The sequence below is a fragment of the Pristis pectinata genome, chromosome 10, assembly GCF_009764475.1.
Source record: "Pristis pectinata isolate sPriPec2 chromosome 10, sPriPec2.1.pri, whole genome shotgun sequence".
Lineage (NCBI taxonomy): Eukaryota > Metazoa > Chordata > Chondrichthyes > Rhinopristiformes > Pristidae > Pristis > Pristis pectinata.
Window position 1 is genome coordinate 12,813,907 of NC_067414.1, and position 12,257 is coordinate 12,826,163.

Sequence of the window (12,257 nt, forward strand, 5' to 3'; positions counted from 1 at the left end):
GATGCTGTTTGGAACAAAGTAGATCACTTGTTTAGCATCTCTCCATGACTTAGGCATTCACTTCCTCAAACTCTGGTGCATTGTGAATGCAGTGTGTACCATTTACAAAATGCACAGCTGTTCCTTGCCACGTCTACATTGACTGTTCTTAAACTTGGGACCACGGGCATCGAGAAGGTAAAGAGTGTAAGGGAAAAACCACTACCTGTGGGTCCCCACCCAAGTCAAATACCACCCTGAATTAGAAATGTATCCCTGTTCCTTCATCATTGAATTATTGAACTTCTGACGAAACACTTATGGTAGTACCTTTGCCAGAAAAGGAATGTCACCACTACCACTTTCTCAAGGACATTTAGGGATGAACAATAACTACTGTCCTTGTTAGTAATGCCCATTTACTGTTAATGAATATTTTTAAAAAGTGAGCCCAGGGGTTCCCTGAGTTGAAGGATGCCTTTTGTGTTGTTGTATCCCTTTAATGAAATATTTCCTTGTTTTGCTTTGCCTTTTGTTCCTGCATGTGTAGCTCCCTTCAAAGCCTTGACTATTATTTTCTTCTCTCTCATCACTTACAATGCTCTATTTGACAAGCAAGGAAGTTCTGTGGACTGGAATGTGTGTTTGGTTCCCGAATTATAATTGTTAGGTAAAAATGCCATGTAATTAGGGAACTAAACAGCACAGCATCTGGGGTGCTGAAGAGAAATGGTGGGTGGTGGTGATCTTTCTATGAATTATGGCAGGCTGCAAATGAAGGTCTGAGCTAGCGAACTACTGGTGGTTAAGTGCATGGACTGGAATATTTAAGTTAGACATTAGAAGAAGAATTTATGTTGGGTGTTTCTGGTTTGTGTTTTTCAAATACTTTGTCAATTTGTCTTTTTCCTCTCTCTGTATTTGTCTCTTTTGTACTTGCTTTTTGTGATGTCATCATTTTTTAGATGCTATTGCAATCCCTTGTAAAGCAAGGAACAAAGTGGTTAGGAAATAGTTTGGTTGGGTGGGCCTCACAGGGGAAGGGCACAAATCTAATTGAATCAGTGCTGTGAAGGGTGCACAGCAATCCAGTCCAGTAGTCTTTGATGAAGGTGACATGGACCTCAGGCAGGTGGATGAAACTAAACATGAAAGAGCAATAATGCCTAACCGCTAGACGTGAGCCCAGATACCTGAAACACGATTAAGCATAAATGGAATATTTTCTGACTACAGAAAATCATATGGATTGCCATTTTATTCTTAATGGAGACATTTCACATTAAAGGTGCTTAAATAAATATGTCATTTTGAATTGTTGAATTTTCTTGGTTCTTATGAATGGCTAATGATGCAACATATTTAAAAAAAATACATGGACTAATGCCAGTGTTCTTTGCTATTCCCTTGATTCTCTCTGCTGTTTGCCATGGGAACTTTGAGAAAGGCAGCAAACAGCTCACTGTTCTGCAGCTCTTACATTATTGTTGATAGATTGAATTGAATATTTGAAATGGAGCCAAAGGCATTGCCTTTAGTGTAAGTGTGAGGGGAATATACGCGTAGTGTCAGATTTTTAACTATATTGATAAATTAGACAATATTTTGAGCAATGTGCTTCAAAGATAATGAGTTTTGCACCATGTGTACTCTTCTACTTGCATTTTTAAGTTGTACGCCTCTTTCTAGGATCATTTTCTTTTTGTCATACAGAGCCTGAAGCTGGCAGTTAGCGAAGGGATTCAAGCAATAGATGACCGTCTGGCAAAAGAAGAGGACATCAGAAAGAAGAAGGTGAATTGTTTAGTATAGGGCCGTGAGCATGTAACTGAATGGGCTCAATGGGTTGCTGTGGTACATGTGTCAAAATGTTGGCAAAATGAGAATTTATAATCTTAGTCTGAATTAAAACATTTATACCTTAATACATTTTCAATTCACCTATTTTTTGAAACTACTTTTAGTTTGGTAAGCACTGCAAACTAGTGTTATTAAAAGAATGAAGTGAATTTAGTACCTTTCACTATCTCAGGATATCCTAAATATCTGATGTACTATAAGAAATGAAGTATCTAAGGTACATAGAGCAAGGAACCACAAACAACAAAATGATAATAACCAGATGATCTGTTTTATTGACATTGGAAATTGAATACATTTTGGCCAGCAAATCAAGAAGAAACCCATTACTTTTCTTTGAATTCCTCTATGGGATCTATTATGCCCACAAGAGGGCAGGCAGATAGATCCAATAGTTCAGCAGTCCCTCAGTACTGCTGTGGAATGTCAGCTTGGGTTTTTTTTACTATAAGCACTAAAAATCTTACAATCTTATTTTACAGTGCTTATCTTACACTTGTACAGCTTTTTGTTTTGTGGCATGGATTATATGTTGAATTGTCTCCTGTTGGCCACTAAATCAGCAGAGTTAAATTGATTTCATTTCCTCCATTTTCAGCAGCCGTAGTTTGCTCCACACATTTGCTGCATTTCTCGCAAGTCTACATTGATCCTCCTCTCCCCAGGCAGAACAGCAATATTTCCTTGGTCCTCACCTTTCACCCCAGCAGCCTCCACATCCAACACATCATCCTTTGACGTTTCTGCCAGCTCCAAAGTGACCTTCCCTACCTCTGCCGTCCCCCTTTTTGTTTTCTGCAGGGACCACTCTCTTTGGGACTCCCTGGTCTGCTTATCCCTCCCTGTCCACTTCTCCCTGTCTCCTGATACTTCCCCTGCAACCAAAGAAGGTGTAACACTTGTCCCTTCGCATCCCTTCCTCACCACCACAATCTAGCGACCTAAACAGCTCCTCCAGGTGAAGCAGGAGTTTGTCTGCATCACTTCCAACCTGGACTACTGCATTCAGTGCTTGCGATGTGGCCTCCTTTACATTGGCGAAACCAAGTTAGACGAGGTGACCATTTTGTGGAGCTCCTATGTTCTGTCTGCAACAACCATCTCAAGCTTTTTATTGTATGTCATTTTAAACTTTCCTTCCTAAACCGACCTGTCTGTCCTCTGCCTTCTCCATTGCTACAGAGAGGCCAAACACAGATTGGAAGAACAACACCTTACTTTCTGCTTGGGTAGCTTACAACCCAATGGTATGAATATTGAATTTTCCAATTTTGGGTAACCCACACTCACAGTGCTCTCCTCCCCACGCACACTTGCCTAACCATCTAGTTTTCTTCTCCCTTTGTTCATCCCTCCCATCCCATCTCCCCATCTGGTTCCATCTGCTCTTCACCCCCTCCCCATCTGGCTCCACCTATCGCCTACCAGTGATAGGTGGAACCAGATAGGGAGGGGGTGAAGAGTGGATGTCCCACCCCTTCCCCCAGTTGGTTACATCTGCCCATCATCCCCTCCCCATTTGGTTCCACCTATCACCTACCAGCCTCCATCCCTCCATCCCATCACCCCACTACATATTGCTAAATACCGGCAATCTTTCCTGTTCCCTCAGTCCTTATGCAGGGTCTTGACCCAAAATGTTGACTTTGCACCTATTTCTGTCACATGCTGCTTGAGCTGCTGAGTTCTACCAGCGTTCTGTTTTTGTTCTAGCTTCCAGCAGTCTCCTTTGTCTTTAAATTGATTAATGTTGTTGTTGATTGGTTGCACAGAGTACATATCCTCAGATTGCCAAATTCCCTCTAAACCTTCCCTATCCATGTACCTGTCAGCATAAAGGTAGTGATCCCATAGTAACAGATGCCCACGTAGGAAGAATTAGTCTTTGCCTGGGAAGAGAAAGTGAGGAAGATGTACAATTACGGAAATCACACACACCATTTGGATGATTAACTTTTTCTTCTCTCAGCATTAACATAGTGAACTGTGCAGCATTTCAGTCTTTGGTTCAGAATCCAGTTATTTTCATTTTTGTGTTAATTTTCATTTGTAACTGCGTTAAGTTCCATTTATGTCTTTTTTTTGTCTATTTGCCTGATTTATTTTTCAGTTCTTATTTGGCTCCTGGCATGAGACATGACGCAATGTGTTCATTATCATCTGCCAGTTTTTGACTAATTGGGACTGTGTTTGTGAATCCAATTGATAAGGAAAAGTAAGGAACCATTGGATTGATCCAACTCTACAATGCAACAATATCTAGTAATTGTAAGCTAATGTGTACAGAATGATTTTTTTTCCCCCTTTTCAGCCAGTTAATTTTCTATGTTAAGATCAGAGAAGCTGAGCTACTCCTTAGATATTCTTAGAGGAGATTTAAAGGGGATGTTCAAAATTCCAGACAGTGTTTTGATAGAATGGGGGAATCTGTCCCTCGTGGAAGATCAGTTAACCAAAGAATGAATATTTCGGATCATTGTTGCCAGAAGTAGAAGTTACATAGTAAATGGCTGTTCTCTGGAATACAGTGCCTGAAAGAGTGTTGCAAGCATTTCAGTAGTGATTTTCATAAGAAAGTTGAATGAATACTTGAAAAGAGGGACAAAATTGCAGAGTTCTGTATGGTAATTGGGCCAGTCATATTGTTCATTCAAGGAAATGGTACAGGCTAAATGATCTTGTTTAAGCACTTCCTTCATCTTGAAGTTGGTCCTGTACATATTGGTATTAAAGCTGTTAATCCCAAGTCCTATCAAGTCTAATTATTACTCTCCATCTTTGCCTAGTTTTGACACTACTGGCATCTCTGTATATAAAGGTTGAAACTCTCTAGTCGGGCACCCTTGGGACCTGACCAGTGCCAGATGAGATCCCCTTATGTAAACATATGCCTAATCCCTAGGCATTCCAGTTCACTCTACACATCCCTTATGTGGCCTCCTGCTGTGCGAACCAGCTGCAAGTATCAATTAAAGAGATTGCCTTCTCTGTTTCCAAAGCAAATCCCTTAGGTGTCTTCCTGCTGTGAACCGGCAGACTGTAGAACATAATTTTAGATCTTAGTTAGAATCAGTATAGATCTGTACTACAGATTCAAAACAAGCTGAGCTATGGGAGTTGCCAGACACAGAATGCTGGACCCCAGAGAGTTTCAACTTGTACAGGAAAATGTTACTAATACAAGATGCCAGTACAGCTGCCTTGGTGGCCACTCTGCAAAGTAATGACGCCAGACCTAACACATGCCAGATGACAGGAGTTGCCAGACCACATGATGCCGGACGTGAGAGTTTCAACCTGCATTTAGATTAAGTGTTAGCAGGTCGAGACCTGAATTACTGGCCCTAACACAGTAATCAAAATAACTACAGCTCTGAACATGTTGGCTTTAAGGTTACAAATCACTGCTTTAGGTTCACAAATATTGAGGCAGAGAAGAAAATTTGATAGTGTATTAAAACTTGAAATTAGTTTTCACATGCTTTCTCAATTCTTCAGATTCTCATTCAGATTCTATGAAACTGCATAATTTTTAAAACTCATCTGTATGATTAAATTCCCAGATTGGTACTCTTGACCTCAGAATCTACCTTGTTATGAACTTGCACCTTATTGTCTACCTGCAATGCACTTCCCTGTAGCAGTGACGCTTTACTCTGTATTCTGTTATTGTTTTTACCCTGTACTACCTTAATGCACTGTGTAATGAATTGATCTGTACGAACGGTATGCAAGACAAGTTTTTCTCTGTACCTCGGTACAAGTGACAATAATAAACCAATACCAATACTCCATTAATATTAGACATTGCATTAGGTCAGGACCTTTAAAAGAACTGAAAGGCATTGTTAAATATTGATAGCACCTTTTACAAGCCTGGGACATCTCACATTTATAATTTAGGAAATGTAGTAGTTTGAGAGCGATGTAATTATTACTAGATCAACAGCTAACAATATTATTAAGGGATAAATTTTAGACAGGACATTGAAGAGAAAGACTCCCCAGCTTTTGTTTTTGCATAGTACCATGAAATCTTTTATGTTCACATGAATGAGCTGACGGGATGTGAGTTTAATGATTCATCCAAAAGACAATCCCTCAAAGAGCAACCCATCTTCAATGCTGCATTAGTGTCAGCCTAGATTATGTGTTTGTTGAACCAAAATCTTTTGACACAAAAGCAAAAGGGCTACCCACTGAGCTGCATTGTTAATACTGGTAGATTGAACATAAATTAGAGACGTACTATCTACTAACGTACGCAGTTTTAGTACCTGAGTAGATTCTTTTTCAGTAATCCCATCCTTGGAAGTCAACCATTCATTGCACTTGTAATTTGCAGTGAACCAAATGAAAATTGTAATGATCTGAATCTTGGCAACTAGAAATTATATGAGCATCAAATATAATATCAATCATAAAGATCTCTGCTTTATACAATTCTCCCTTTGCAGATGTGTGTGTTAAGACTGCTTCAGGTAATACGATCAGTTGAGAAAATTGAAAAGATCCTTCACTCTCAGTCTTCCAAAGAGGCTTCTCCCTTAGAAACCAGTGGGTAAGTGCTGCATTTTTGAAACGTCACATCCAAACATCAAAGTAGTTCATCGCAGCCACATGTCAGTTTTGTGTATGGCTCTTTGGTGATTAGTTTCTATTATGCATAGGTCCAAATGTACTCCTCAGGTTCAGTGCTCAATAGAGCAGACCATACCTGCTAAGCACATAGGGAGGCTTTTCCTGCAATAGCTCTGAAATTAAGAGTTGGCAGAGGAAATTGGAAACACTGTGGTTCGTGGAGAAAGGGGGGGGGGAATTGGGTCTGAGGTTGAGGGGTAGTTGAAGGCATTAGGGAAGGGAGTATCATCGCAGGGTGAGCCATTAGGAGATGGACTGCATTAGAGTAAGGGCAGCTTCGCATGGAAAAATTTGGGTGGCACGCATGTGATCAAATGGTGGGGTGGAAGGTTGTGGCGGGGGAGGTCAGCCATGCATTTGGGTGGTGGGGAAGAGGCTTTCGTCATACACATGGTTGGGTAGTGAGAGTGATTGTTTGGGTTGTTGTGTATAGTAAAAAGAATAGTTGGATGCAGGTTAGGATGGGTCCAATGCACAACCTGATCAGAGGGTGTGGTGTCAGTCACGTGTTTGGGTGGTGGTGGGGCTTCACCTGCATGCTTGTGATCAAGAAGGGATAAATAATTGAGTGACGAGGAGTGTGGAATTGGGAGTGATTGGATATGAATTTGACGGCCCAGAAGGGAGGAAGGGCAGAAGAGGCTTTTAGGACTGACTCACCTGAGAAGTAAATTTGGCTCTCATCAATGCCGAAGCAGGCCTCTGCTTTCAGTTTAAAGTCTGCTTTGGTGTGCTTGTCCAATGCTCTTCATTAGCCTTGAATGCACAAAATACACAGTGTCCATGTACATGTATGTTATGCACTACATCATTCAAAATATCCACTTGAATTTGGTGATCAGGGTTTAGATAAAATCCATTCATATAGCCCACCAAAACATTGTCCTATGGAAAAGAATTTCTGCCCAGTGTCACGATCCAGGCTTTTTATGTTTCAGATAAAACTATTGACCAACAGTAAATGACAAATAATCTACAGATATTGGAAATCAGGAATTAACACAGAAAATGCTGGAAACACTCAACAGGTCAGGCAACGTGTGGAGAGGGAAGCAGAGTTAATGTTTCAAGTTGCAGACACTTTTATTTTAAGTACTTTTTAAGAGAGAGGGTGAGCATAGGGATGAGCTGTAGATGAAGTTATCTGGTTGGTAGGATAATGAGAGAAGTTAGAGAGAACACAAAAGAACATATAATAGTTGAGTTAATATTCCAAATGGTTAACCAACAGCAGAACTGGTCAGTTCTAATACAGACAGGGAAAGTGAGTTATCCAAAAGTGTTCAATTTGATAATGTGTCTGGAACATGGCTAGGTGGAAGATGAGGTGCTGTTCCTCAAGCTTGTGTTTTATAATAGTGTAGAAAGCCAAAGACCGATAGGTTAGAGTGGGAGTAGGATGAAAATTACAGGTGATGGGCAACTGGAAGCTCAGGGTTGCCCCTGTGGACTGGCTGCTGGCGCTCTGCATAGCGGTCACCCAACCTTGTTCGAATCCACTTTGCTTAGCACCCGCGTTCAGTCCACAGGGGTGTCCCTGAGTTACCAGAGAATGACAGGAAGAAGTAATTTTGGGTCATACGAAATCCTAATTCCAGGTTACCTTGTTTTCAGATCACCTTATCCTGTATTCCTTCAACTGCTAATCTTGATTCACTCTAAAATCCTGACACAACCTTTGTTTTAGTCACTTATTTTGGTGATGTACAACACTGATGTTCTTGCACTCAATTTCAAAAAATCACCTTTGCCAAAAGAAGCTGGTAAGTGTTGCCTTGCTTTACCAGTGCTCCTGTGTATGTGACAGTCTGCTTGATATTGAGTGAGAAGGCAGTGTTGACCTTTGAGCTTATCTGGATCCATGTGCTCTTACTGCCAGACCGCAGTGGTTAGGAAAACCGGTACTTGATGTGTGCCATATCTTGCTGTTGTGCCACCCTGGTTTGTTGGAGACATCCTAAGTTGTGCCCTCTGTAAAATGGTGTGTACATAAGTCAAATTTCATCATTTCACACTCAAGATTGTCGAAGTAGCACTTATGAGGGGCAAGAAAGGGACCTCTTTCTCAGCTATATTCCATCTTAGACTGCAGCGTACAAAGGAATTGAAATGGCTTGAAATCTATTTTGAAGATATCATTGACTTTAATACCTTTGAAATAATGCATTTATTAATTTCTTTCTCTTTTCTTTTTTTTTATAGTGCACCCTTAGCTGGTCAGATGCTGGAAAGGATTGGCACAGAGTTTAACCAGTTACACTTTCATGCAGTGCAAAGCAAGGGAATGCCCCTTTTGGACAAAGTGAGACCTGTAAGTATGCAATTCTATGGTTTGACACAGTCCTGATGTTGTACCAGAATCAGTTAATGTGTAAGACGGAAAGAGCTAGTTCCATTCCACTGATTTTCAGTGTTCTGATCTTTCAGTATTGCACATTTTTATTTTTAATCCTGAATTTGTATAAGCCAGCAGAATTGACATCATGCATGCTAAACCTTGTTTGCAGCGAATAGCTGGGATCACAGCCATGCTCCAGCAGTCTCTGGAAGGACTACTATTGGAAGGTCTGCAGACTGCCAATGTTGAGATTGTTCGTCCTTGTCTACGAACCTATGCCACCATAGACAAAACAAAGGATGCAGAAGCACTGATTGGCCAGGTGCTTGTGAAACCGTATGTGGAGGAGGTGAGTGAGTGAATTATTATTCCAAGTAACTGAGGAAAAGTTTCATATCTCACTATGAATCTGATTTTTTTTTTCATACACTCCTGTTTCTATTTTAAGCAAAGCAGCTATGTTTGGAGGGGATCAAAAATCTGGTATAGGAGTGAAATAGTGTGTGGGAAAACAGGATCATGGAACAGATTGGGGAGTGAGGAAGGGAAGCTGCCTCAGAGGACAGATCAGTGATAATCTTACCATTTGCCTTTTATCATTCACCATGCTACTCTAATATCTTTTTGCATAAATAAATATACCCATTTGTAATTTTTCATTGAAATTATTATACATTACTTAAGTTGAAAATGCATCTATCTTGGTTCTCATTTATGTAATGTGATTTAGGAAATTGCATTGACAAACTAAGTTGTGGCTGTGCTATAATGTGCAACAGTTTGTTTAGAGAATGCAGTGGATGCTCTCGAATGGATAAGGTAAGGTATTTATTAGTCACACGTACATCAAAACACACAGTGAAATACATCTTTTTTGCGTTACTAAGAGTATGCTGGGAGCAGCCCACAAGTGTCGCCACTCTTCCGGCGCCAACATAGCATGCCCACATCTCCTGACCTGTACGTCTTTGGAATGTAGGAGGAAACTGGAGCACCCGGAGGAAACCCACGCAGATACATTGGGAGAACGTACAGACCCCTTACAGGCAGCAGCAGGAATTGAACCCAGGTTGCTGGCGCTGTAATTGCGTTACGCTAACCGCTATGCTACCGTGCTGCCCTTTTTGCAACATGACTACATGCTGAAGAGCAAAAGACAAAAGTTAACAGAGGACAAACTTTGTCTTTGATAGCAAATGCTAAACTTGCACAAGGAGTGGCCAACCAGTTGCTCCTCCCCCTTATTGCACACTGTCTGATTCACTGAAGACTATGAAACCAAGTGTGTAGATAGATGTGAGTATAACTGGTGACTGGTTCTCGGGTACTTGGCACTAATGACTAAAGATTGCTGTCCAATTTTATGGTTCGTGGGCATGGGAGAAAATTAGCTTTTCTATCTGACAGCATAGTGCGAGTTGGGGAATGGATTGCAGACAGAACAAAATAAATATTGTTTAGGTGGGAATACGCTTGCAAAAGATATTTTCCTGCCCACCTGAGTTTAATGTTTCACCCAATTAATGACACCTGTAATGGTACAGTGCTCCCTTAGCCAGCCCGGATCTTGTTCTCACATCTCTAGAGTAGTTATTGAACCCCTCATCTTCTCAGTCAGGGGCAAGTGTGCTATTCACTGAGGCACTGCTGTTGTTTGGAGAGCGCACCAATTTAGCAAGTGACTCCTGGGGGAATGATAATTATTTTACACTGGGGTACTGACTGGAAATAGAACGGGGCTATCACTATGTCCTTTAAATCTTCAGCATAAGGTAATTAGCAAGCTAAAGAGATTATAAAACAAGGCTACTTGCTAGGAATCAAATTTTATTATTAAATTAGACAGTAGGAACAAAAAAAATAGGTTTAGTTGGATTACATCACTTCACGTAGCTCGGTAATCTGTGTGACACATTTCAGAATCATTTTTCTCGAGCAGTGTGAGTTTAAAGGAAATATTTAGGTATATTTTCATAATTACTTTTCAAAACATTGACACCCAAGTAAAGGATATGATATTAAATGGCAAATAATATGCTAACCAGAAGTTATTTATTAAACATACTTATTAACAAAGTCCATGGGATTAAAGGGGTAGTGGCTACTTGAATACAGAATTGCCTGAGGGATGGAAGAATAGTGAATGGCAAGTGAAGGGAAATTTGCAATAATGTCTCCTTGGGGTTGGTTGTAGGATCATTGCTCTTTGTTGAATATTAATGACTTGTTCTTGGGTATGTAGAATATAATTTTGAATTTTGTGAAAGGCATGAAGATTGAAGATGTAGTGAACAATGGGGACAATAGTTTCTGACTTCAGGAGAACAAAGACTGCTGAAAAGTGCAGACGTTTGGCAGGGGATGCCTAATCTAGAGATGTGCACAGTAATGCATTTTGCGAAGAAGAATGGCAACATAAACTACATCGTGCATTTTTAAGAGGTTCAGAAATAAACATTGGGTGCATGTACACAAATCTTGAGTCAGTGCAGGTTGCCAAAAGGATTAAGGAGACATTCAACAGGAGTTCAAATTTTGTATGGCTCTGGTGAGAGAAAAAATTGCTAATCAAAATCTCAAGCGATGACATTTGAAACCTCATTTTGTTTTGACACGGAGTGCAGCTATGGGAGATTGGTAGCAAGAGGAGTTGAAAAGGCTGTTAGAATGGCATACATGATCCTTGGTTTTATAGATAGAACATTGAGCTTAAAAGCTAGGAAATTATGCTTTTGAAAAATAATGCAGGTTATTTCCCATCTGTGGGGTATTGTATCTGCAAACGGATGTAGTTAGGTTAAGTATGTGGACAAGAAGGTGACATATACTGGATAATGTGGGAAGGTGTAAGGTTACTCAGTTTTAGAAACAAAGAAAAGTTAATGTGAGTAACGTTAGCAATTTAGAAGGAAAATCATGGACTGGCCTTTACCTCGAGGATGTTGGAGCACAAGGGAAAATGTCTTACTGGAAATGCAGAAATTTGGTGAGACAGCATCTGGAGTACTGCTCCATTCCTGAGAGAGGATATGTTTGGTTTGAAGACAATTCAAACAAAGATTTACTAAATTGAATTTTGGGGGTGAGGGAGTAATATTGACCTTCAGTCACTGGAGTTTAGAAGAATTAAAGGTGATTCCATTTCAATATCCTCTAACATCTTGACTGACAATGGATTCTAATGGGTTACTGAAAAATTTAGAACTAGTGGTTCAATATAAGGTGCTGACATTTCCAGCTGAGTTGAGAAGTGCCTTCAGTCAGAGGATTGTAAGTGTTTGGATCCATGACAGCAGTGGGCAGAATGTTCAAGGCTTCGTGTGATAAATTTTCAGCAAGAACGATGTAATTGAGTGGGAAAAGTGGATATGAAGGAGATGTCCAGGCATTATCATTGAATGGTGGAGTAAACTCAAGGTGGAGTATGACTCCTCCTGAT

General features: G+C 40.3%; 1 protein-coding gene across 3 annotated transcripts in view; it reads left to right on the top strand.

Annotated features, from left to right (window-relative positions):
• The window catches only part of cog2 (component of oligomeric golgi complex 2), a 40,599-nt gene that overhangs the window by 4,257 nt on the left and 24,085 nt on the right, over positions 1 to 12,257 (top strand). For all 3 annotated transcript variants that reach the window (XM_052025158.1, XM_052025160.1, XM_052025159.1), the window contains 4 exons: positions 1,693 to 1,773; positions 6,297 to 6,400; positions 8,683 to 8,791; positions 8,988 to 9,167. In XM_052025158.1, coding sequence (XP_051881118.1) covers positions 1,693 to 1,773; positions 6,297 to 6,400; positions 8,683 to 8,791; positions 8,988 to 9,167 — 474 coding nt within the window. The remainder of the gene's footprint in view (positions 1 to 1,692; positions 1,774 to 6,296; positions 6,401 to 8,682; positions 8,792 to 8,987; positions 9,168 to 12,257) is intronic.